The following is a 27329-nucleotide window of genomic DNA, read 5'->3' as shown; positions in this document are numbered from 1 at the left end:
CTATAATCCGTTTCACCCTCCCTTTCAGAGATGAGCCCAATCACAGTTGTGTCATCTGCAAATTTGACAACCCTATTACTAGGGTGAGTAGCGACACAATCGTACGTGTAGAGAATATAAAGGAGCGGACTGAGTACGCATCCCTGTGGTGTTCCTGTGTTAGTCTTAAGCATATTAGAGGTATAAGGGCCCAACCGAACCCTCTGGGAGCGGTCTGACAAAAAGTCCAATATCCACCCACAAAGTGATAACGGCAGCCCCAGATCTTCCAGTTTAGACATCAGACGTTGTGGTAGAATGGTATTAAATGCCGAGCTGAAATCTAAAAAAAGCAGTCTCCAAATGTGCAAGGACGGCATGGAGGGCAATCGCCACAGCGTCCTCTGTCGATCTTTTCGTTTTATAAGCAAATTGGAATGTGTCCAGTCCCTCTGGTAGGCAGGCAATGACATAATTTCGTACCAGCTTTTCAAAGCACTTCATGATTATAGGTGTGAGTGCTACTGGACGAAAATCATTCAGATCTTCCGGGTTAGATTTTTTTGCTATTGGAACGATAATAGAGGACTTTAGGCAGGATGGAACAATAGCCTGGGCTAGGGATTGATTTAAAATCCCAGTGAAAACTCCTGCTAGTTGATCTGCACAGTCTCTCAATACCCTTCCAGCTACCCCATCTGGCCCTGTGGCCTTCCTTGGGTTGATTCCCTTCAACACCTTCCTCATCTCTTCTTTTTCCACAGAGACTACTACATTCCTTTGTACTGATGATGGTAATGGTGGTGATGACGGCAAAGCCTTCACCGGGAGTGGTGGTGGTGTTGGTAAAGCCTCAACAGGTGTTGCTGCAGATGTTACTTCAAAACGGGCAAAAAGGGCATTCAAATCCTCTGCGAGGGATGCCCCTCCCTCGTCTGCCAGGGAGTCCTTGGATTTATACCCTGTTAATTCTTGTACACCTTGCCACACCTGCCTGGTGTTGTTACTTTGTAAATGATTCTCCAGCCGCTGTCTATACGCCTCCTTTGCTACACGGATACCTCTCTTTAGATCGGCTCTAGCTAAGCTGTACAGCGACTTATTTCCACCTCTGAAAGCAGTATTTCTTGTCTTTAGCAACCCCTGGACCTCCCTTGTCATCCAGGGCTTCCTGTTTGGGTAGATCTTTATCCGGCGCCTCCGTGTTACATTGTCAGTGCAGAACCTAATATAGTCCAACACTTGCTCAATATGAGTCTCTACATCCTGTTGAGCGAACACCTCCCAATCGGTGTCATGAAAACAGTCTTGTAGTTGTTGGGATGCTTCAGCTGGCCATATTGTAATATCCCTCTTTATAACTGGAGTCCGTTTCCTCAATGGAATATATTCAGGAGTCAGGAGCAGGGACACATGATCAGATTGACTTAGATGTGCCAATGGTTCGGCCTTATAGGCCTGTTTGACATTTGTATACAGCCTGTCCAGAGTCTTTTCTGACATCTATCTACAGTGGTACCTCAGGTTACATACGCTTCAGCTTACAGACTCCGCTAACCCAGAAATAGTACCTCAGGTTAAGAACTTTGCTTCAGGATAAGAACAGAAATCGTGCTCCGGCGGCACGGCAGCAGGGGGAGGCCCCATTAGCTAAAGTGGTGCTTCAGGTTAAGAACAGTTTCAGGTTAAGCACAGACCTCTGGAATGAATTAAGTACTTAACCTGAGGTACCACTGTATGTGCTTATTGACTCTATCCTGGGCCTGTTGTTGTTCAACGTCTTTATAAATGACTTGGATGAAGGAATTGAGGGGATGCTCATCAAATTTGCAGATGACACCATACTGGGAGGGGTAGCTAATACCACAGAAGACAGAATCAGAATTCAAAATGACCTTAAAGACTGGAGAACTGGGCACAAGCTAACAAAATGAATTTCAATAGAGACAAATGTAAGGTTCTGCACTTAGGCAGGGAGAACCAGATGCACAAATATAGGATTGGGGATCCATTCAAAATTGTTGTTAGGAACTTCCTATCAGCCCCTGCATGGCTAATGGTCAGGGATAATACGAGTTCCAATCCAAAACACCTGATGTTCAACCCCCTGATGTATAACACTCTATAACTATTATGTCTGAACCAGGCAGGAATGTCCAAAACCTGGTTTGTAAACCTCCATGAAACTGTACAGGCCCTGCATTAGCCTACAATACATAGTTGAAGGAATCTGCCTAAACTTTGGAACTAAAGGATATTCAGTTAGGAAGCACCCGCTCTGAGCTCAATTAAAAGTTAGAGGTTTTTTAATATACACTTTCCACAATTAGTGTTGTGAAACCATCATAAGAGCAAAAGGTTCCTAATTAAGGTTAATGTACACATTAAAATACTTGGACTCTCTTCCAAGCTCTCCTGAATTTCTCTTCAGAAATTCACTCTTCACAAAATGTGATTGCTTATCTCCACCCAAAGCATGTTACTGCCTGAAATCTTATGGAACACCCCCCCCCCATCATGGATGTCTTTGGGGAACAGCTGACGGACCTTTCCTTCCACAAAGTCAGCTGACATTTCAGCTGTCATCAGATTTCCCATCCATATCAGCATTGGAACACTTGAAGAAGCTGTCACTTGGGGGTTTGGTTTGGTCTGTTACAGAGGTCAACTACAGTTTACTCTCTGGTTTTGAACGGTAGCTTGGGAATTACTTTCCTAAGCCATTTGAATGTCTAGAAATGGCAGAGAAAGTGAGATTTGATTCTAGGATGTATGAAAGATCGCTTGACTTGCCTAGTTGCCACAGTTTGTGACAGTAGGAATGACGAGTAGGAGCAGAAACATGACTCACATCTGATTTTATTAGTGTTTTAAACCATGGAGAGACTGCTAACTTTTAATTAATTCCTTATATTTACTCAGAATGTAAAGGAGGGAGAAAGAAAGGCAAAAGCAGCGACTTTCTTATAAGTCTAGGATGATTTGGAGGCATTCTAAGAAAAAGCAACTATTGCATAGATGGAAATAGAAAGTCTCTCTGTTTTCATATGAAAGCTGATACCAGTAACATGGGAACAAACCTCCTAGTTGCATGTAAGTGAAATTGTCAATGCCCTTATGACGGGAGAAACTTACTCAGAAATTAAATTGTGGAAATCTTTATGGGCAAGATGTCAAGTAAAATATAGTTTATAAGATCTCCGTCATAATCCTGGGCAAAAGCCAATAGCTAAGGGGATTTTGCCTTATTAATTTTAAAAAGGCCAAACTGTTTTCTAGTTGATACATGTTTGGCTGATCTTTGAAAAACAGCATAGATAAAGGCATATGTTGTGTTTTGCAGTATAGCAGAAAAACTAGTACCTTTGATGAAGACTGCAGTGTTTGGGCTGTTTCTTGTGGGGAGAAGCAGTCCTTGAGGTATTGGGGTCCTGTGCACTTTCAATTGGGCCCAGAAACTAATTGGTAGCCAGTGCAGTTGGGTGAGAATCAGTGCAATGTGCTCAGATCTTCTGGTCTCAGTAATCTGACCACTGAATTCTGCAGTGGCTATAGTTTTGAACTCTCTTTAAAGGCAGGCCCACATATAACACATTGCAACAGTCCTAACATAAAAGCTACCAGAACATAGATTTTTGAAAGTAGATTATCCCTGTACAGATAGCATTGAATCTGGGCAGCCAGTTGAAGCTGGTAAAGACACTCCAGCTTTGTTGCCTACTTACTGATTCTCCAAGTCCTTCCTTACAAAACACACACACACACACACACACACACACACACACAGCAGAAAAGACACATCTGTCAAGTAACTATGTGATCCATAGTTCTTTTATGCCCCATTTATGTTTCAAGGCATCTTTCATGCGGCCACCTCAGTACACCACATAATGTGAGAAACTAAATAACTTTTATATAATGTATAGAAACAGCTGTTCAAATTGGAGCAAAAACAGCATCAAGATTAGGAAAACAGAGACATCCTGGTAACTTTCCTAACTTTTAGAGTTAATGAAGCTCTATTACAAAATATGCAGGCTATTAATCATTATGACTACCCATTAGCCCCAGTATCAGAATCAGTCTGTCTCTTTATACCCTGTGCTGAGAATCCTGAAGCAATTGTGCTTATGTTCTGTGTATGGATTTCCCATTGGCATCTGTCTGGCCCCTGGAAGAGCAGGATGCTAAATTAGATGGGCCTTTGGTTTGCTACAGCAGGGCTCATGTTCTCATTGGACTCTTTCTTTGTGGGGTGTTTCCCACTTGTGCTTCAGTGAAGTTTGGAAATGGAACAACATGAGCTAGCCTCCTTGCTAAACAAGTTAATTAGGATTTATTTTAAAAAATGACAAGGCCTTGTTGGCTTTGGAAAACCATGAACAGCTAACTGAAGTAATTTATCTAGAAAAGGGCCATATGAGTCAAGCTAATGCCATAAACCTCAAACAAGTGTAACCAGTAAGACAATCTCTTTCATACAAGTTTGATTTTTATATATAATGTATATACATGGCCTCTCTATTTTGTTAAGAACCATCCAAATTTTGTGTGTTTGCTTTCCTATCTGTTTGTATACAGCTTTTAAAGAATTTATTTCCCCAAAGTAATTTACAAGCTACATGTCATGTGCACAATAAATTACTATTTAAGGTCATATAAAACACCACAAAAATATAACTTGTAGTGAGCATTACAGTGTATCTGTAATTGCAGGTGAAGTTAAAGGTTGCAAATGGCTGCCTTCACTACAGTGAAAAATCTTTTACATTTACACTATGTTTTACAAACTTAAAAAATTGTGCCATGAAGTTTCATCAAACATAAAGTATTAGGTGTTAGCTTTTCTTTAAATATGTATTCTGGACTCTATTAGACTTTTAAAAATTATGCACATACTATTTGCGCAGAAAGATCACATCACTCTTTATATACCATTGATCATTGCACTCTGCCTTTAGGAATTAGTCCTTTGTTATTGTGGCATCTACCCTTTAGAATCCTCTCCTCTTGAATAGAGCAGTCCCCCATTTACAAGCTTCCAATAGGTGCACGACTGTGTATACGTGCATCGGGTCAAACCCAGAAGTGACCCAGAAACATCATAAAGACGTCACTGAAACGTCACGAAAAGGGGGGAATGGGGCGCTTGCAGTCTTTTTCAATTATACACAATTTCGCCAGCACGTGTGGTGCATTGGATTGTAACTCCCACATAATTGGGGAGCTGCCTGTATTAGGCAGGCACTATCTCTGTTCTCTCTCCCCCTGCTTGGGCAGGTATTTTGGTGTAAGCTCTCTCTTCTTCTTTGACATAGGGAAGGAGAGTGGGACTTGTGGATTTCTGAACAGTAGCCATGCAAACTTTCTAAACATATGGGTAGGCGTGTCTAAATAAGAATGTCTTCAGCAATTTTGAAATCCGTGGTTAAAACTAATGCAGTTTTGAATGATTCTATCTGCCATCTTAATTTGAAAATGGCGTCCATTTCCACCCTGTCATAGATGAAAATCTTGATGTCAGGAATCATTATGCAAAATTTGGTTAGAATCAAGATGGTAGTCGGCTGTCTTGAATCAAAATGGTGTTCAGTTGCATTGGAACGTAGGCGAAAGCTTGCTTCTTGATCTTAGGAACCATCATACAAAGCTTGGTTACTGTATTTTAAGAGGTGCCCAAATGATGTTTTGAACATCAATTCAAAACATATAATTGGTAAGAATTAATCAGATGTGATGTTTCATGGTTTTACAGTGCATTTCTGCAAAGCTTGTATGAGGGCGGGGGGGGGGGTGTGTGTTATGACACCCACCCCCAATTCTTTAGATGTGTGCATACATGCTACATTTAGAGGTGGATTCCTGCCATAAAATGTACCTACACATTGTTTCATATGACACAGTACACAGTTACTATTGTACAGCTTTACGGTACGGCCTACATCTTAACCATTTGAGGGCCACAAATTGTTCACAGTTTAAAGTTTTCCAGCAATCAACACTAGACTAGGAGTACAGAGCTATAGAATGCAGCAGTCCAATAGCATTGTGAGCTGTTTGGTTTTCTAACATAAGCACACCTATCCAGGATACTGTGTGCAAAATAGCTTCCTCCCACCTCAAGCTGTCTGTAGTGAAAAAACAACACCCTGTGTAATTACCAATAAAACGTTTGCATCTTCTAAATGAAGAGTATCTTGACCAATCAAGTACAGTACAGATTTGCTCTATACAGACTGTCCATTCTACTTTAGATAGTTCACATTTTTGGATGGAGAATCTCCATTCAGAAATCTGTGCTTTTATTCACAACTTTCTAGAAGATAGGAAAAGCATGTTGAAACTAACCCCTAAGCCCTGGGAGTCTGGCAGGATGTGGAAGAGGCAAGGCAATCTGATCCGCCCTGGCCTTTGGGGATGTCTTGCGCATGTCTCTGCAAACAGGTTTGTACAGGCTGCAAATGCATGGGCTGTTTGGATATGAAGCAGTCCCTCAAGGCACGTAGACCTTTTTTTGGTGGAGTAGAACAACACGGGGGGCAGGAGGGTAGGTTTTGAAGGTTACATTTGTGTTGGCTGCGTTCCTTGCTCATAGAGGAGGAAAGGCAATACCCTGAGGCTATTTCTGGGTGGTGGTAGTTTCAATTTGAAGACATGTAGCTGCTTGGGAGCAGCACATTTTTGTGTGTTGTTTTGTGTTTTCCCTGCTTGTTGTAGAACTCTTATTAATTTCTTGTGATTATTTTTAAGCCTTTGGCACAGACTTGCATCCAGTCTCTGCACTTCCCAGAAAACGCTTAAAAGCGAATTGCATAATGTGGTATTTTCCCTCTCTAATGCAGAACTAAATGCAGAGGCCAGTTTGCACTGGTGTTTAATCCCCCCCCCCAGCCCTTTCCTTGTCTTTGTCTTCTGGTGTGCCTTCTTCAATTGCCCTTGTTAGGGAAGTTGTTTCAGAAGCTGCCTTCTGTTAGTTCTGAGCCATAGAGAACCAGGGATACAGGGAGTGCAAGACTTAGCAGGGTTGAAACCAGGTATGCAACATGAAGGACAAAATCTGTTGCAGACAAGAGTATGAATTAAACATCTTAGGGATATGCTCAGATAAGTATGCAGGTAGGAAGCAGACAGAAGGGGTGGACAAATGGATTAGGATGCTTGCAAGTTAGAAGACAGGCAGGCAACAGGCTGGAAGAGACCTGGAGCAAGACTAAGGAACTATGCAAGCAAGATCTTAGTCAGCTTGAAGCATTTATAGGTAGGTCTGGGAGAACCAATGAACTGCTTGGTGAATGGACCGATGCTTGTATCTAGAGGACCTTCGGTGTCCTCAAGTAGCTCACATTGTAGGGCATCAGTGTACAGTGGTACCTCTGGTTGCGAACGGGATCCGTTCCGGAGGCCCGTTCGCAACATGAAAAGAACGCAACCTGCAGCGGCGCGTCTGTGCATGCATGGGTGGCGATTCACCGCTTCTGCGCATGCACGTGACATTTTGCGCGTCTGCACATGCATGAGCGGCGAAACCCAGCAGTAACCCTTTCTGGTACTTCCAGGTCACTGCGGGACGCAACCTGAAGAAACGTAACATGAAGCAAACGTAACATGAGGTTTGGCTGTTCAAACCAGGAGGCTCCTTATCAGAGCCCCAGAAGTTCCCCACACTTTTTATTTGGTGACAAAGTAGCTGCAGAGAAAGAAGAGTTGGTAGGTAGGGAAAATTTGGGCTAAAGTCTTGGGTAGAAAGTTGCTTCATCTCTTGGACCATAGAAGTGGAAAGCCCAACCCCTTGAGGAAAACAGCAACTCTGGTCCCAAACAGAAGGTTGTCCACAAAAGCTTTGCAACAATTAATTGTGGAACCAACCACACAATTTAGATGGTGTGAGTGGATTGATGTTTCTTTTTTGTAATCTCATGTGGGTAGGCATGATCGTTATCCTAACACGCTAGTAGCCATTTTAAAGGAAAAAGAGACACTGGCAGTCAACAGCTGCCACCATCCCCAAAATATATTGCGTTTGTTTCAAGTGACTCTGGATTATTTTAAAAGTTGGGAGGAATGAAGTTGATGTTGTTTTCCAGTCTCACTCCTGTTGAGGTGGGCTGATTCAAGTAGTTAGTTAATAATAATAATAATAATAAATTTTATTTATATCCCGCCCTCCCCAGCTGAGCCGGGCTCAGGGCGGCTAACAACAATCAAATAGACAATCAAATAATCATACATTCTAAAAATATTTCATTATAAAATTAGTTAAAATCAAATTGATGGCAACCGATTAAGCAAAATTCTGTGCAGGTTGCCAGAGGAGGGAGTCAGGCTGCGCCCTGACCAAAGGCCTGGCGGAACAACTCTGTCTTGCAGGCCCTGCGGAAAGTTGTCAGGTCCCGCAGGGCCCTAGTCTCTTGTGACAGAGCATTCCACCAGGTTGGAGCCGCAGCCGAGAAGGCCCTGGCTCTAGTTGAGGCCAGCCTAACCTCTCTGAGGCCTGGGACCTTGAGGATGTTATTATTTGCAGACCGTAAGTTTCTCTGTGGGGCATACCAGGAGAGGCGGTCCCGTAGGTACGAAGGTCCTAGGCCGTATAGGGCTTTAAAGGTTAAAACCAGCACCTTAAACCTGATCCTGTACTCCACCGGGAGCCAGTGCAGCTGGTACAGCACCGGATGAATGTGATCTCGCAGCGAAGACCCCCGTAAGGAGCCTTGCCGCGGCATTCTGCACCCGCTGGAGTTTCTGGGTCAGTCTCAAGGGCAGCCCCACGTAGAGCGAGTTACAATAATCCAGTCTGGAGGTGACCGTCGCATGGATCACAGTGGCTAGGTCAGGGCGAGAGAGGTAAGGGGCCAACTGCTTAGCTTGGCGGAGATGGAAAAATGCCGCCTTTGTTATAGCTGTAATCTGCGCCTCCATAGAGAGGGAGGTATTGAAGATTACACCCAAACTCTTAACAGACGGTGCTGGCACTAATTGCACCCCCGCAAGAGATGGGAGTTGCCCCCTCGATCCCATATCGTCCCGCCCCAGCCAGAGGACCTCTGTCTTCGAAGGATTTAACTTCAACCGGCTCCCACGAAACCATCCAGCCACAGCTTCCAGACATCTGGTCAGTGTGTCTGGGGCCGAGTTAGGATGGCCATCCATCAACAGATAGAGTTGGGTGTCATCAGCATACTGATGGCAACCCAGCCCAAAACTCTGGACAAGCTGGGCGAGGGGGCGCATAAAGATGTTAAAAAGCATCGGGGAGAGAATCGCACCCTGAGGCACTCCACACACCAAGGAGTGACGCGATGACAATTCCCCCCCAAGCGCCACCCTCTGTCCCCGATCAGAGAGAAATGAGCGCAGCCATTGAAGGACTGTGCCCTGGATCCCCATGTCGGCAAGGCGGTGGTCCAGGAGTTCATGATCGACCATGTCAAAGGCTGCTGACAGATCTAGAAGAATCAGCAGCCCCGACCCGCCTCGATCCAGCTGCCTGCGGAGATCATCTGTTAGGGCGACCAGAGCCGTCTCGGTCCCATGACCAGCACGGAAGCCGGACTGGAATGGATCCAAAGCAGATGTTTCATCCAGAAACCTACCAAGCTGTTCAGCAACCGCTCTCTCAATCACCTTACCCAGGAATGGAAGATTCGAGACCGGGCGGTAATTGGATAGATCTAAGGGATCTAGTGATGTTTTCTTTAAGAGCGGACGCACCACCGCCTCCTTCAGTTCCCCTGGGAATATCCCGGTGCCAAGGGACAAATTGATGATATCCCCCAGGGGGGCCCGCACCTCGTCTGGACACGCTCTAATCAGCCATGACGGGCACGGGTCAAGAGGACAGGTGGTGGGCTTTCCAGCTTGGAGGAATCTGTCCACATCGGCTGGAGATATCCGGTCAAAGTGGTCCAATACTGGACCCGAGGACAGTCGAGGGGCCTCCAGTTCCTTTATTGTATCCAAATTGGCAGGGAGGTCATGGCGGAGCAACAGGACCTTCTCCGCAAAAAAGCTCGCAAATGCCTCACAGCTGTGTGTCAGATTGTTATTTAAATTTGGCTGTCCTTCAAGGGACGTTAAAGACCGAATTATACTAAATAATTGCGCCGGGCGAGAGCTAGCGGATGCAATGGAGGCCGAGAAGTAAGACTTCTTAGCGGCCTTCACTGCCATCTCATAGGTTTTCATAAAAACCCTATAAGATGTTCTTGAAGCTCCGTCACGGGCACACCGCCATACTCGCTCTAGCCGTCTGAGGTCCCGCTTCATTTTCCGAAGGTCCTCGGTAAACCAGGGAGCCCGGTTTCTGCGGGGTCGCAGAGGGCGCTTAGGTGCGATCTCATCGATGGCTGCCAGGAGCTGGGTATTCCAGCCCTCAACAAGCTCAGTCAATGAGTCGCCAGGGGGAGCAAGGTCCCGCAAGGCTTGACGGAATCTATCAGGGTCCATCAGCCTCCGCGGGCGAGCCCAAATCGGCTCGCCACCTAAGCAGGGTGGGGCTGGAAAGTCAATCCTGGCTTTCAGAGCGTAGTGATCAGACCATGGCACCTTCATCGAAGGAGACATGATCACATCTATACCGGCGCCAAAGATCAAATCCAGCGTGTGGCCTGCTTGATGTGTGGGGCCCGAAACAAACTGGGAGAGCCCTAGTGTCGCCATGGAAGACACCAGGTCCAGAGCCTGTGAGGAGGGAGTGGCATCAGCATGGAAGTTGAAGTCTCCCAATACCAATAGGTTAGGGAACTCCAAGGCCCAGCCAGCCACCGCCTCCAGCAGGCCTGACAGGGTGGCTGCTGGTGCGCTAGGTGGCCGGTACACCAGCCAGACAGCCAAGCTCTCCTCGGAGCCCCACACTAGGCCAACACATTCAATGCCGGGGATCGATGGCGATAGTAGAGCCCTGAAAGAACAATCTTCCCGGATTAATAATGCCACCCCTCCCCCCCGGCCCACAGTCCGTGACTGGTGGAGGACGGAGAAACCCGGGGGCGCCATCTCTCGTAAGGTAACAGTTACCCCTTCGCGCACCCAGGTCTCCGTCACACAAGCCAGGTCGACCCCCTGTGAGGTAAAGAAATCTCGCAGGGTGGCGGTTTTGTTGCCTATAGACCTGGCATTGCACAACACCAGTGAAGGAGGTGAGTAATCCTTGCTCACCCTACCCTCGTCCCTCGGGATGGGGCGCAGATTGGAAGGGGTACGAGCATATCCGTATCTCGATCCCCTTCGCCTATAACATCTGCCCCCACCGCCATACCTCCCTCGCCCCTCCACGGTAGCAATCCCAAGCCTCATACTAACCTCCATTTAAAAATAGAAAACAAAACAACCAAAGACAATTATGCCCAAACAAAACCAATCCCCACCCCACTCAATGTCCGACCCTAAAACAAAACAAAACGGAACAAAACAAAAATACATAGATAAAAACCACCATTCACGGTGGTACAACAAAGTTAACAATAAAAACACCTTTAAAACATCTTAAAATAAATATAAACATGTTTAACATATGCTGAAGCAGCACCAGTGTCCTTAAAGCTATTACGGGGGTGAGCCTGGGCCCCGCCCCCTAGGCCGGATGGAATGAGCCTGAGGAGGGAGAGGCCTTCTCCAACACTCACAATGCAGCAGCAGCGATGTCCCAGACCCCAATGAGGCCTCTTAAAGCTGTGGCGAAGGTGAGCCTGGGCCCCGCCCCCTAGGCCGGATGGAATTAGCCTGAGGAGGGAGAGGCCTTCTCCAACACTCACAATGCAGCAGCAGCGATGTCCCAGACCCCAATGAGGCCTCTTAAAGCTGTGGCGAAGGTGAGCCTGGGCCCCGCCCCCTAGGCTGGATGGAATTAGCCTGAGGAGGGAGAGGCCTTCTCCAACACTCACAATGCAGCAGCAGCGATGTCCCAGACCCCAATGAGGCCTCTTAAAGCTGTGGCGAAGGTGAGCCTGGGCCCCGCCCCCTAGGCCGGATGGAATTAGCCTGAGGAAGGAGAGGCCTTCTCCAACACTCACAATGCAGCAGCAGCGATGTCCCAGACCCCAATGAGGCCTCTTAAAGCTGTGGCGAAGGTGAGCCTGGGCCCCGCCCCCTAGGCCGGATGGAATTAGCCTGAGGAGGGAGAGGCCTTCTCCAACACTCACAATGCAGCAGCAGCGATGTCCCAGACCCCAATGAGGCCTCTTAAAGCTGTGGCGAAGGTGAGCCTGGGCCCCGCCCCCTAGGCCGGATGGAATTAGCCTGAGGAAGGAGAGGCCTTCTCCAACACTCACAATGCAGCAGCAGCGATGTCCCAGACCCCAATGAGGCCTCTTAAAGCTGTGGCAAAGGTGAGCCTGGGCCCCGCCCCCTAGGCCGGATGGAATTAGCCTGAGGAGGGAGAGGCCTTCTCCAACACTCACAATGCAGCAGCAGCGATGTCCCAGACCCCAACGAGGCCTCTTAAAGCTGTGGCGAAGGTGAGCCTGGGCCCCGCCCCCTAGGCCGGATGGAATTAGCCTGAGGAGGGAGAGGCCTTCTCCAACACTCACAATGCAGCAGCAGCGATGTCCCAGACCCCAACGAGGCCTCTTAAAGCTGTGGCGAAGGTGAGCCTGGGCCCCGCCCCCTAGGCCGGATGGAATTAGCCTGAGGAGGGAGAGGCCTTCTCCAACACTCACAATGCAGCAGCAGCGATGTCCCAGACCCCAATGAGGCCTCTTAAAGCTGTGGCAAAGGTGAGCCTGGGCCCCGCCCCCTAGGCCGGATGGAATTAGCCTGAGGAAGGAGAGGCCTTCTCCAACACTCACAATGCAGCAGCAGCGATGTCCCAGACCCCAATGAGGCCTCTTAAAGCTGTGGCGAAGGTGAGCCTGGGCCCCGCCCCCTAGGCCGGATGGAATTAGCCTGAGGAGGGAGAGGCCTTCTCCAACACTCACAATGCAGCAGCAGCGATGTCCCTTATGTTACTTATGTGACTTCATGCCCACGTGCCACAGGCAATTTTAGCTACTTTACTGACAAGCTACATTTTCAACACGGATACAGTTGAAAGCCAAGTGAGTCATGTGGGCATTACAGCACTTCTCCCGTTATAATACAGTAGAACCTCAGCTTATGTCACCCTCGGGTAACGTAAACTTCGGGTTGTGAAAATGGCAAACCCAGAAGCATTTTTCTGGGTTTCGCTGCTTGCACATGTGCAGAAGTGCTCTATCGTGCTGTGCACATGTGCAGAACAGGCACCTCTGGTTGCGGAAACCTCGGGATCTGACTGGAACTCTGGAGTGGATCCCGTTCGCAACCGGAGGTACCACTGTACCTGAATCATCCCAGCAAGCATACTCCCATGTTTGCAAGACATATAAATTTAATTAATAATAATAATAATAATAATAATAATACCTGTATGGCATCTTCTTACACTTAAATGTGGCAGTTCAGCAGTAAAATGAAAGTTTGGGAAGTATGCATTAAAAACCCCCAAACCTATATGTTGTAATTCTTGCACTCAAGTGTTGAATTTGGCTATGCAGATTTTGTGGCTGGAGCTAGTCTTGGCCTATGCATGCTGCTGAACTTGGAAGTGGGTCCAGTGAACTTCTACTTCCTTATTAAACCATCTTGTGGAATTGCCATATTTAGTCAATGTGGGTGCAACTTTTCCGCAATTTTGTGAACCCTGAGTTTTCAATCAAAGGTGCTAGAGTTTAGTGTTCTAATAAGTGGTCTGCTCAGGATGAGGTTTTGCTATTAGCATGCAGTATTATTTATGTGACTTGTTTATGTGCTATGGACTATAATTGCTTCAGTGCTATTATCCTGTCCAAACTGAGAAAATCTAGTAGCATCTCACAAGAATATGGAAATGTGGACATTATGACTTGTCTGGTGAATTTCAAGGTTTGTGGTTTACCATATGCTGGAAAAGCAATCACGTGCTTCCCTGTCAACTACCTGGGGATTAGTGGGTGTAAATATAGATGAATGACAGCTAGAGAAGTAATGGGCTAATTTGAGTGAGACAAAGCCTTTTGAACTGTATTGTTTTGGAAGTGAATAAAGTACTCCTTTTTCCATTTTGGCCAACACTTCTGAGAACACTGGAGATTGCTGTGAGGCTCTGAACAGTTCCTCCAGCACCCATCTTCTATAGAAAACTCCCAACTCCAGTGACACTAATGCTGACAGTGTTATTTCTGTGATTATAGCAATAGGATACGTTCTTTTGTCTGAAAGTCTGATATTGTAGGGTTGAACTATTACCTTGAACCTAGCTTTTCTCGTTATAAACACGCATCCATGTGATTGTGTAAAGACCACCAATTCTTTTGAAAGGTGCTAATATCACAGCGATTTACTGTAAGCCTGGATGAGGTAATGGGCAACTGTTCAACCATGTGTGGCAAGCTGTTATTAATGCTCATGGAGCAGATTTTACCTGTAGAGAGACCAGAGCCAAAGGAAGTTGCTAATCCAATGTCTAGTCTTAAGTTATGTGTTGTCAGTAACCCCTGCCTGTCATTTGCAGCAGGTGCAAGGCTGAACACAGCTGCTCTCCCTGCGCTCACATACTGGCCATTGCCCCAGCTCAACATATCAAGTGCATCGCTATGATGTCCTTCTCATGATGAGTTGGTAAATGGTTTCCTGGTGTTCTTAGCAATACTGTATGCAGTTGCTTCTTCATCAAAGGATAGACTGCAGGCATTATTATTTCAACTAATTATCAGCAGGTCATAGAACACAGCAGCGCTGCTTGCTAAGTGTGCTGACATTTCTGGGCTGGAGAAACTCATAGCTAAGGGTTTTAAGATGCACAATCCCTTCTGCCAAATAGGAGTTAAGTTGCTGCCCTATAGAAGATTAATAGAAAATAAAATAAAAATAAAAAACAATTCCTCTGCAACATGCTGAGTAACTGTCCTGGCCATATGAGAATGACTGCTGCTTTTACCTCATTATCTCTACTGTGTTGCTGGAGTGCACTAAAAACAGCAAGAAACATGCACTAATGTAGGGGAAAGCCATTTTGGAGTCATCTAAGTGTTTTGTACTAACTCTCCCATCTCAATGGGAAGCCTTTAATTAGTGTTTTCCTAAATGCTGCTACATGTGAAATGGGGAATTTTGCCCTGTTCTCATAATAGCCATTTCATGTGAGGTTTCCCCCTTCCCCTTAATTCCGATGCATTCCAAAGCCTCTGTACCTTTGCTGGTTACTGATTGATGGTTCTGTACTATGTTCCCTTTAATTTTGCAATAAACCAACAAGGAGGTTGAGACCACAAGTTTACAGAAAATGCCTTATTTACTCAACTAGTTTTACAAGGATGACAGAGTAATATTTAGTAGTTTCAGTGTGGTCCTGGGGAGGGCAGAAGATGTATTTGAGAAAATGCATTGCAAAAATAGCTTGCTTATTCCTTTCTGTAGAAGCAGTCATAAATCAGTTTCTGGGACACCTTTCTTCTTGAAACGCCAGGGACTACAGATTTACACAAAGTGTGCGTTTAAACCAAAGCAGTTGTATATTGGTGTCTTATGTTAGGCACTTTAAATTGTTGATTTTGTAGTGTGCTTTCAAAGAACAAACAAACAACCTACTGAACACAGAAAGGCACTGAACACAAAAAGCACACAATGGCATAGTGCAATGTTTATAGTGGAGCAAATGTGGGATGACCACATCACTCATGGGTTCTTTTGACATTTGTGAATAATGTAGTCAGTGCAGATATCTGCCAATAAAAACTTTATACCATGCCATAATGTGTGAGTGTGCACAGACATGTACATTAATCTCAAATATGTCCTATTCCTCTTCTTCACATCTGTTTCTGTTGGATGTTGCTGAACATTTCCATCTTCTTTGGCTCTGCATTAGGATTTTGAATCTGGAACTGGCATACTGCTGTCAATGGAGACTGCTTCAATGCTGAATCTGCTGTGGTCCTAATCCCACTAAACCAATGTGAATATGGAATAGGTGAATAGGTGACTCCTCTTACAGGGTGGTTACGTTCCAGGCTCCTGAGCGCATAAATGAAATCGCGTAAAGTGGGGAGCACCCTCTAAACGCGAACTCTACCACTTTCTCTTCAACCCACACCCAAAATACCCACAACTAGAATTCAAGTTCTGGTGCTGGCAGGAGGCTGGAGGACATGTGAGAAAGTGTCTGCTGTTAGGCAGGGAGGCTGAGCAGCATAAACAAAGCCCTGCTGTACCTCCAGTGTCTTTGTGACTTTCCCCCCACCTTCACTGACATTCTCTTTGGGCTCTGGGGAGGGTCTCCTCATGAGCCACGAGGACTCTGCAGGAAGTGCACTTTTAAGAGACTGAGGCAGGCGAGAGACCACAGCCTAGCTTACTAGTTGATCAGGTGAAGATCATGGGATTTGTTAAGTCCGGGAGGAGGTTTGTGGCCCCTTAGCTTGATTAGGCTCAAGACAGGTGAGGATCACATGCTTCATTAAGGGGAGAGATACAGCTACTCAGCTGGAACCTGCTCAGGTGCATCAAACAAGACTGGCAGGAATAAAAGGGAAGCAAGGTAGCAACTCTTTGTTTGCTGAACTTTCACCCCTGATGGTCCACAGTTTGGTTGTTTTGGGAACTCCAATGGACTTTGATTTTGCGACTGACTAGGATTCCAACCCTGGATCTTTTTCAGAGACAGGAACCTGGTCTTTTGGGCTGACTTAGAAACTTTCTCATTGCATTGGACCTGAAGCTGTATTTGAGCATCTGACTCATCTCTAGCATTGCCCTCGGGACTGTGAGCACTATTGGGACTTACCTCAGAGTACGCTGGGGTTTGGGACAAGCACACTCACGGGCTAATAATAATAATAATAATAATAATAATAATAATAAGCCTTTATTGTCACTACACCACCTGTGTGCAGTGAAATTAAATGAGCCCCCCCCCCCATACACTCAGTCTTGTTTGCGCTCTGTGTGCTTGTCAGAAGTCAAGTACACCACTATTTTTTTTCATTCAGCAGCCCAGGGATAAAACCTGTTCTTTAACCTGTTGGTGCGTCTGACTATACTTCTGTATCTCCTGCCTGAAGTTAGGAGATTAAAAAGGTGCTGAGTGGGGTGTGAGTCGTCCCTAAGAATTTTCCTCGCTCTCCTGAGGCAGCGGTCTCCTGCTGTCATCTAGCGAACTCAGGGGACAGCCCATGATATGTGCTGTATTCACCACCCTCTGTAGGGACTTCCTGTCCGTGGCTGTCAAACCAGCACACCACACTGCAATACAGTATGAAGCCTGTAATACAGTATGAAGCCTTTTGTGAAGCCTGTAAATGTAGGGCATGAACTGGGCCCTTCTTTCCATGACCTCCAACTTAGTGTGGGTGGTGCAAATTACCTCAATTGTGTCAAGCAGGAGCAGCTTCTAAGCATTGCTTCACTATTGCACAAATACATCATGAAGCATAGCTAATTTGGAGACCTTCAGGAACCCAGAGAAATCTGTAGTGGATTTTTTTAGGTAAACTTGAAAATTTGTGGTGAAATGCAGTTTGGATTTCAGATATCTGTGGCAGCTCTAGACTTAAAAGGTTTACATTAGAGTCTAAACCAGTGATGGCCAAACTTGGCCCTCCAGCTGTTTTGGGACTACAACTCCCATTATCCCTAGCTAACAGGACCAGTGGTCAGGCATGATGGGAATTGTAGTCCCAAAACAGCTGGAGGGCCAAGTTTGGCCATCACTGGTCTAAACAAAAGGAAAGATGTTCTGAGAGTGTAAAAGGCTATATAGTATACTTAATGGACATCACCATCTTAGCCCATGTTTAATATATTGTTGTGCAGGGAAGGTTTGGTAAAATTAGGGCTTCAAAGTTCTGGTTGGGCTTTGAACTTCCTGTTCATCCCCCAATACCAATCTACTCTTGCCCTTTTCTCTTTTATTAGTTAGCCTATGGGGCTCTGATGTTTACATATAACATGCCTGTATTATCCCATCAAACTCGTGAACTGCATTATGTTCAATTTAATTGTTGGTGGTGGTACATTATCCAATTAGCCACTTCATCTAGCAGAGGTGGTTCATCTCATGGTAACAAAAATGGGCAGTCGTTCAGTAGATTCAGTGGTAGCTGTCAGGGTAGCTCTTAGTTCAGCATTGTTGATAAACAAATTACACATCCCAAAGTGACCTGTGTGAGGTGCTTCAGAGAGCAGGTTGGCAAACCATTCTTGTAAAGCACCACCTATCCTCCAAATGCCGCTCCAGTGATGTTTAATGGGAGAGGAGGGGTGCTTCCGTCTGCCATTTCACCTGGGCTGCCTGTCACTTATACTGCTTGCTTCTCGTCTGCCTGCCTGCTATTCTGTCACTATGCTGGAGTTTCCCTGATCACCTATTGGTAGTCAAGGAAACTGCAGCATGACAACAGCCTTACAAATTTATAATATGTGTGTGTCGCTGTTTGATCTCTTTAAATAAAGCAAGGTATCTTGCCTCCTCCAGACCAAAAGGAGGATCAGCCTGCAACATTGCAGGCACATAACATATTGAACTGTTCTTTATTCCATCTCTGTACACTACCTACCACAGAAGCAGGGGTTGGATCAAGCATGTAGGCTGGTACAGGCATGCTAAGAAGCTGGCAACCTGACAGAGGATCAGTCTGACGCGAAGCTATAGGAGGGACAAGTAAGCCTGGCAGAAATACAGATGCACAACTATGAAGTCATGTTCAGAATTGAGTCTGGGTTTTTTGCCCAGGCAAAGGCTCAGGCATGAGCTAGAATTAGTTACACTATACATTTTATAGCCAGGATTGCTCAAGAGGAAACTGGTGGTGAGGTGCCTGAGCATAGCTGTCAATGTTTCCCTTTTTTTAAGGGAAATTCTCTTATTCCGAATAGGATTCCTTCCAAGAAAAGGGAAAAGTTGACAGCTATGTGCTGGAGCCATGTAGAAAACAATACTCCACCTTCTTGCTCTATCTGTAGTGCATAACAGCAGATGGGACCCCAGTGCATAATAGATCAGAAAGCTTCTAACCTGAATCCTGATAGATCCTGACAGAATCACTCTCTTGGATAGACAACATGGAAATATTTGGTGCTCCAGACTGTCATGGTAGCAGCAATTCTTACACCAAGCCAGACCATTGATTCATCTGTCTCAGTGATGTCTACACTGACCAGCAGTTCTCTCCAAGCTTTGACAGGAGGCTTTCCCTGCCCCACCTGGAGATACCAGGGGCCTTTGACATTTTGCATACAAAGTACCGTATTTTTTGCACCATAACACTCACTTTTTTCCTCCTAGAAAGTAAGGGGAAATGTCTGTGCGTGTTATGGAGGGAATGCCTATGGGTGGCATGCCTACGGATTTTCCTCCTCTAAAAACTACATGCGTGTTATGGTCGGGTGCGTGTTATAGAGCGAAAAATACGGTAGGTGCTCTAACATTGATCTACAAAGATGGGATAGCTCTGCTAATATTTTGTTTCCATGGTATTTTATTCTTTATTTGTTTTGAGCCCAGACTGACTGGGACTAGCAATGTCATCTTACCTCACTGGCTCTATACAGCATGCACTTGAAATGATGAGGTGGCCCAATTCAGTTTGTCGTATTCACTAAATCTGTCCGATTTTTTTGAAGTCATGCATCACCCTATATTCTAAGCTTAACAGATATTCCAGGATCCTCATTGTATATACCCATCTGACTCTTAAACTGCCTTCTTATTCGCTTTTTTGAATTTTATGCACACCCGCACCAACCGGGCCCTAAACACTCATCACTTCCCATCCTGGCTCCTACATACTTGTTTTCTCTGTACCATTACTCCTTTTCAACAAAGGCATCCCTTTCTCGTACCTGGGAGATATGAGGTGTAATGTGAAGCCCATAAGTAATCTGGAAAGATTGCTTGAAAGGATTTGCTTTACTATAGTTGATCCAACATTTCTAGGAAGGAATTGAAGTTGTTGAAAATTAGGGTGGGTGTTGAGGGTTGCCTGTCTGCCTATATACATTCCAATTCTTCTCTGAGGTACCACTGTATATTCTTCTTGTAATTCTAATACTTTTTCCTTCTCCATGTCTGTTTGCAGGTTATCTTGACAAATCAGATTACCACGTGGCTGAGCGATGGCCTTGCTGTACAGGCAGACCTGCTGTCTCCAGCTGATGACTTCTCTCTGTCTGAAGGTAAGCAACCCCTTTTATTACAGTTGAAACTTGACCCTGACACAAATCTCCACTACTACTCGTAAGTCTCTCTTTCATATTTAAGGGGCAATACAAATATGGTTATTTGACCTAGTGTAAGATGTAGCTAGAATTCAAAACCCCTTTGAAACAACTTTTAGAGTTTCATTCTTTAAGACCAGTAAATGGTATTGATCTGCATGCTGGAACCTTAGAAGGGTTTGTTTACCTCACATTTTGTATGGTAGCATGCTTCAAAACATTGCTACCAACCTGGTGAATTACAGAACCTTCCCATCACTGTTAGAGGCAAGGTAGTTGAGGGAATAGTTGGATCATTCTGCTGATCTAAAGTGATACAGGAACACGAGGCAATGGCTGTAATTATCTCAAAAGAAGAACAAGTTGGCTCTGTCGGATAAAGAATAAATACTCATGTTTCTGCAATGATTTTGTTTCACATATTGTATAGCACAGTGCAGACCTAAATACTTCATTATGCTGTAGAAACTTGTGTGTGATGTAACACAGCCTAATTTTGTTAAAAACATGCATCAGATAAGGATATGGAAATGATGCAATTGGTTCACTATCTTCCATCTAACCATGTGCACCTATCACTATAGTATCAAATTATTTACTGTCTTAAGTCTTTTATAGCTTTTACCCTTACAGCATGCCTATTGTAGAACTGGGGCAAAGTGAAATTGCAAGAGTCTGTGACAGAATTAAAAGCAATTTTCTGAGTCCTTTACCTTATCTGTGATCTATTCATTCAAACGATGCATCTTGCAACTCGCATTAGGAAACAGTTTCACAGAGAAATAGTTGAAAGTTGTGCTCTAGTAATATTGACAAGGAATTCAATAGAAACCTGATGGCAGAAAGTATGACTATATATTATGCATTACTTACTCCTAAATAGAAAAACTTCCTAAAAGCAATTAGAAAATTCTGCTACTAGTATGCCAGCGGCAAATATACTTGCTGTTCTGTAATGTTTTGAGTTCTAGCGATAATATAGGTATTAAAACAATGTCAAAATCAATTCTTTCTTGATTTGGGAGAATATGTCTATAACAGGCTGAAGGTGATGAGGGTACGCTTTCATTCCACAGCCTCTGCTGCTATTTAAATAGAAAGACCGGTTGCAGGACTAAAATGTGCAACAAGTCTAATTCAGTACAAGGGAACCAGAATGGGTTTCACACATCTTCAAAAGAAACTAGGAAAACAATTTGCCCAGACTTCTTCTGACCAGCTGCCACCCTCAAATGTTTACCTATAAAAGTCGGATTTGTTATGTTTGTGTTGGCTAGATCTAGTTTTAGACTGTGTTCAATTTTCTTTTCTTTCATGTGGGATAATGACTTTGGTCATACGCAAGTGGAGTGACAATTTACCTTTTCCTGGAATGTCATTGCAACATAGAGATATAGTAATTTATGCAATAAAGGTGCCCTTGTGAAGGCTGAAGGGATGCTAGCTTTACAGTTTGCCTCTCTCCTGGGCCCATTGCTTTTCTTCTAGAAAAAAAGGCGCCTGTACTCACAGGAAGTTGTTACAGTTAGTGCCACACATTTAACCAGCGCTTTTCTTCTAGGAAAAATTGTTCTGGTACTGCGTACACTTGAGTACCCCCAGAAAAAAAGCACTGCCGGGGCCTATAAATCATTCTCTTTTGGTCTCAAGAACTTTACCTGGTGATATTATAGCTACACATCTCTTTTAGTTCTTTGATAAGTGAACCTCAGTGATTCACTGAATTCAACAAGGCTTGTTTTGGCACAGGAATCCGGGCTATTAAATAGACGAGTTAGTTTGGGACAAATTGCTTCTTGAACTTCTGTGTTCAGGTCAATGTATAGCTTCTGCTGTTTCCACTTTAGTAGCTTTTACGTCCTTTCTGTGAGGACCCTGCATTGGATGAGTTTTTGTGCCTTGGAGCTGAGCTAAGTAAGATGAGAGGCTGTGGCAGTGGTGCACCAAAACATATCACCAGCCAAAGAAACCAACAAAAAACCACCCCTTAATTGCAGCATATTAGTAGTAGTAGTAGTAGTAGTAGTAGTAGTAGTAGTAGTATTAATGGTGGTGGTGGTAGTGTTTCTTTGCTATCCTTCCTCCCATATAAGTCCCGTGCAGTTCACAACATGGCAAAGTGCAACCAGAACTACTTTCTTATTTTACATCCAGAAACATACTCTAGCCTTACTGGATAGGGAGGAAACTAGGCATTTATTAAGCTCTCTTCTGTCCCTGCTGTGAAAATCAGGCAGCAGATCACTGAAATGGTCAGCTGAACCCAAGACACACTGCCTCATTGTATGGCTCGCTAGTAGAGTGTGCTGGTGCTGTTGAACTCCAGCAAGAGTGGAGATTGGGGGGGTGTGGAAGGAAGGGAAAGAAACACACACAGAGAGAGAATGAAATCAACAAAAGGAAGGAGAAAAAGAGGGGAATAATATGAATGCAGCTGTAGAGAGACCTGTGGATAAGCAAACTATAAAAAAGGCATGGGTAACACACACCCTTTCTTTCGGTTGGGGGGAGGGTTGTATAAAAATGTCACTTCCAGTGACCTGATTGAGTATTCATCCTGATTTTTTTGCAAAAAGTTTGCAGCAAGGTTAAAAGACTTCAACTCTATTGAGCATCCATTCTGATTTGTTTACGGGGAGGCTACATAGCACTGCATCAATAAGTTGTTATCCCATACATTCTAGTGCATTTCCCCATTACTGCAAAAAGCAGTGAGGGAAAGCATGCACACTGTAAGGTGCAGTGAGAAAAGGAGGCAGGGTATGCAGAGAGAAGATATATTATGTTGTGAGGTGCTGAGAGAAAAGGGGACTAACAGAATGGTTTAAAGAAATAAAAAAACTGAAAGAAAAAGACTTTTCTTTGGTAAAAATAGTGACACAACCCTCACGTGTTAGTAAAAAAATTGTTCACACTTGAATTCTACATCCCTGAGCTACGGTGACATGTACTAAGCTTAACAAAAGTGCTGAGCACAAAGAACTGAGCATTTGCTTGGTTGTGATCAGTTCTTTAAACAAGCATCTCAAGCATAACGTGTTCCAGCGTGTTAGAAACTTGTATGTACTTGAGGGAATAATCACATTTTGACAGTTGCTGAGTTTTTCCTCTTCATTGTTATAGGCACAAAGTCTTCAAATCAATTGCAAGCTTCTTTTGATGATAGCAATAGCCTCTGTGCGTCATTGGGGGTATGCTCTAAAAGATTCATAATTTATCAAATATCCAATTTTGCTAGAAAGTTTTAAACAAGTCATAAATTATTAGACAGCCTTTGTAGCCACAAATCCACTGGAATTAGTTTCATGAGATTAAATGCATTGGAGTGGTAATAAATATCTGGTTTTGGTTATCACTTTGAGTAGTCTAAACTGACAACACTCTGTTTCTGCTAATGGATGGGGTATTGGATTTCATTTTGCTGCAGCACTGTACAGCCACCCAGTATCTATAATTTGTTTCCCCCTCCAATTCAACTGCTTTAATGTTAGTAGGGATTTATGCTGATGCATTAGATGGAAAAACAGTAATTAACAATTAACAGTAATTGAAGGTCTATAGATACACTGGATATCTAGGAGACGATCTCATTTCAAATAAGTCTTACATATGCATACCTAGAAACACGCCATTAAGAATGTAGAGATGTGTGACAAGAAGGAATTAAGTCCAAATGTTTTTGGAGTTCATGGAGTCACTCTCTAGACAGCTTGGCCTTCAGTGGAGAAGATGGTGCTCCCACATTATTCAAGGCATCTGTCAATGGTTTCAGCTTTTTTGGACTGAAAAAGATGGAAGCAGGTTGCAACTCTTCTTAGAACATGCTGTAGCCTCAACACTGCCAATTAATGAATTACCCATTGTTCCTTCTACAAGTTTGTCCGTGTATTGAACATGGTCCTGTAACTGCTACTTAAAACAGTGTTATGAAAAACAGAAGTGAAACTTGAGATTTGATTTAATTAGTGTGCATGCTATGAAAGCTTTTAATACTAACTTTTTATAAGCTGCCAAGGAACCTGTTGAAGGACAGGCCACCTGGTGGCTCTTCATGACATATAGGACAAAGCAAACACATGGTTGGCACATTCCACTGAAATATGATTTTATTTGGAAGTCTTTGTATTTATATTCATTCTGTATATTGTTATGGTATGAATGCATGTATGCTTGCTGTATTCCCCAAACCTACACAGGTCAGGACACTTCCTACTTCCTTTCATTGTGATTACTTGTCTGTGATTTGTTCACATTATCCTCTTGGGTAGTACTATATTGTACGATTGCTGATTTGTGCTGCTTCATTCTTGTATTGTTTTGAACATGTTTAAGTTAAAAGTTTAAATAAAAAAGAATGAAAAGAAGAAAAAAGTCCTGCTGGAATAAGAATATGCTGTACAGTGGTACCTCAGGTTAAGTACTTAATTCATTCCGGAGGTCTGTTCTTAACCTGAAACTGTGCTTAACCTGAAGCACCACTTTAGTTAATAGGGCCTCCTGCTGCCGCTGCGCCGCTGTTCTTATCCTGAAGCAAAGTTCTTAACCTGAAGCACTATTTCTGGGTTAGCGGAGTGTGTAACCTGAAGCGTTATGTAACCTGAAGCGTATGTAACCCGAGGTACCACTGTACTTAATAGGTCCTTGTTCTGATTCAGCAAGGCAATCCTTATGTCCTGTTTGTACTTGAATCAGCTCCCCACCCCCCAAATTTGATTTGAGGCTTGCAAAGCTCAAACTGATGTGTGCTTAATAGATAAAAGATGTTTTATCGCATGGATAAACGCAGTCCCCCATGCACTCTGGTGATAGCCTTCCAGGAACCGTCAGGCGATGGTGAGTCATAGCTTTCTTCCCTAGCTGCAGCTGTGTACCAATGCTCCATTAGAGCATTTTAATTTGGTGTTTAAAAGGCATACATGGCAGTCATAAGACCTGAATCAGGAAGAAACGGTTAAAAGCCTTCTAACTCTGAAGTTGCTGAAAAGCATTCTTTGCCATGTTTCAGACATAGTGCTGGATCCAGTCTGTGAACCTCAGTGACTAGGGGGCACTCAAGACTCACCCATAGTAGGTACCTCTTCACCTCTCTTCCAGTTATAAGGCATGGCAACCATCTTTACTTCATTTATGTTTGCATTTAGCTTCCATACACTTGTCTATATCCAATTATCCGTCATTGTAGCCAAGCATACAATGAGTAAGCACCAAGATCACAAGACCTAGTTTCAGATAAAATATAAAGGGTTAGGCGCCATCAGCATTTTGATGGGCAGCTTATCCAAGAGTCCTGCATCATCTAATTAGTAGAGCTAAAATTACACAGCGTATACCACATCCCCTTGGTACCATGCTTGTTTAAAAGCAGAGTTGGGAATTAAATCCATGAATCCTGATGCTAACAATCCAAAATGTATTCCTGGACTTGTCTTACAAGAGAAAAAAATCCAACAGAAAACATTTCACATATTGATATAGTAAAATTGCTTCAGGCACAGGACGTGCAGAACGAAAGGGTTCCTATAGAAGATGGGGAATTACATAATCCCACCCAGGGAATTCTTAAGAAAACAGCAGTAAAAGACCATGCACTACACATTCCTAGAGACCCACCAACTGAAACTTCAACCATTTAAAACACAATTCTGGCTTCAGCCTTGCTATAAATAACTTTAATTTTTAAAATTATTGCATCATTTACAGTTCTTCCTTTAAACCCAGCTGACAAAATCCACTCCAGATGTTTGATAGGCAAGAACAGCAAGCAACAAAGTCAAACAAGAAAGTTGAAAACTTAATGAGCAGTGATGGATTTAAAATAAAAATAGGAGCAATAGAGGAAAATCCTGGATGAAATTTGAAACCGTTTTAAAAGGAGCATAATAATTAATTTATCTTGTTCATAAGACAGCAAATTTATTAGGCTGTTTTTTCTTCAAAGCCACAGGGACTTGGCTGATGAAACCTGAAATTGTTGTTCCATAACCTATGCTTTTATATTAAACAGATGACCTCAGATTTTGGAGCAGCTTTTGACTCCAGGGAAAGTATGCCATTAAGAAAGTGCCAGAAATGTGCTTAATTGATACAAGTCTTGAAAACCTCTCTAAAGGGTGTTATTTCCCATATACAGATTTCTGGGAAATGACAGAGCCCCGCTTCATACATTTACTGGAGGCTAGTGCTAAAACAGTGCCAAGGAAGAAAAGCCCTGGTCCTCCCCTCCCTCGTGCAGGTAACGTCCCATGCGAGTAGGTAATGTGCTCTTAAAATAATGGTGTATGTGTAAGCAGTAATCAGAACAGGAGCTTTTTCACAACTGGCCAGTACTGTGCAGGTCTTGGCTCACATGGCAGGCTATCTGCGTCGTGGTGGGGAGAGCTCACATCTCTCTTCCACCATTCCTTTCTTCTATGTCTCTCTTCACATCTCTGCCACTCTAGGGGAAAGGCTGTAGCTCAGAGGGAGAGCTTCTGTCTCACATGTAGAAGGTCCTAGGTTCAGTCCTTGGCCTCTCCAGCTAGGGCTGGAAGACACCTCTGAAATCTGGGAAAGCCACTGCCAATCCATGTAGCTAATGCTAAATTAGGCAAATACTATAAGGCAGCTTCCTATGCTATTTCAGTGCTTGCCCATACTGATTGTATGAATTGGGCCTAAAGAGCTGTAGAATTTCATCAGAATTCAAGCTGTATGTGAAGGACTCCAAAGTCAAAGTCTGAATCCAATTCAAAAACTACTAATTAGATTACCCAAGAAATGTGGTGCATTAGATATGCTCTGTTGTCTCAAACAGCTATCCTGGACAGATGGAAGAGTTTATCTTCTCTTGGCATATAATTAGGATTGAGTCTTTTAAAAAAGAAAAGAAAAAAGATCAGGTTACGGATACAAATTATGAGCAAACTATTTAATTTCAGTGAAGCTTATACACAGTACCAGCTTGTAGCAAGAGACGCAGCTGGTAATATTTCCATAAGCCACTCTAGAAATTTCAGTGAACAGGAACTAGGGTGAATGTTTGTGTTTCAGTCTGAATATTCTCTGTACACTTGCATTTACACACACACACACACACACACACACACACACCCCAAAACCAGTCCAGCAACATTAATAAACAAAGACCCTTGTCTGATCTTTGAAAT

General features: G+C 43.9%; 2 protein-coding genes across 20 annotated transcripts in view; one reads left to right on the top strand and one right to left on the bottom strand.

Moving 5' to 3' along the window:
• Nucleotides 1–27329, top strand: part of RAD51B (RAD51 paralog B) — a 400405-nt gene that overhangs the window by 104643 nt on the left and 268433 nt on the right. For 17 of the 18 annotated variants that reach the window (XR_014220569.1, XR_014220570.1, XR_014220571.1 and 14 more), the window contains one exon: nucleotides 20046–20142. Coding sequence is in view for 12 of the 18 variants with exons in the window: in XM_082225644.1 (XP_082081770.1) it covers nucleotides 20046–20142 (97 nt within the window). In the remaining 6 variants the exon portion in view is untranslated. Of the gene's footprint in view, nucleotides 1–20045; nucleotides 20143–26314; nucleotides 26452–27329 lie in introns of those variants that run through there. The other variant, XM_082225640.1, reaches the window with a different exon arrangement.
• Nucleotides 1–27329, bottom strand: part of LOC309534386 (uncharacterized protein) — a gene marked incomplete at its 3' end in the record, with an annotated part of 296522 nt that overhangs the window by 262639 nt on the left and 6554 nt on the right. The gene's annotated exons all lie outside the window — the stretch shown is intronic.

The sequence above is a fragment of the Podarcis vaucheri genome (genome assembly GCF_965113315.1).
Source record: "Podarcis vaucheri genome assembly, chromosome: 1".
Taxonomy (NCBI): domain Eukaryota; kingdom Metazoa; phylum Chordata; class Lepidosauria; order Squamata; family Lacertidae; genus Podarcis; species Podarcis vaucheri.
This window is presented reverse-complemented; position numbering and strand designations above follow the sequence as displayed.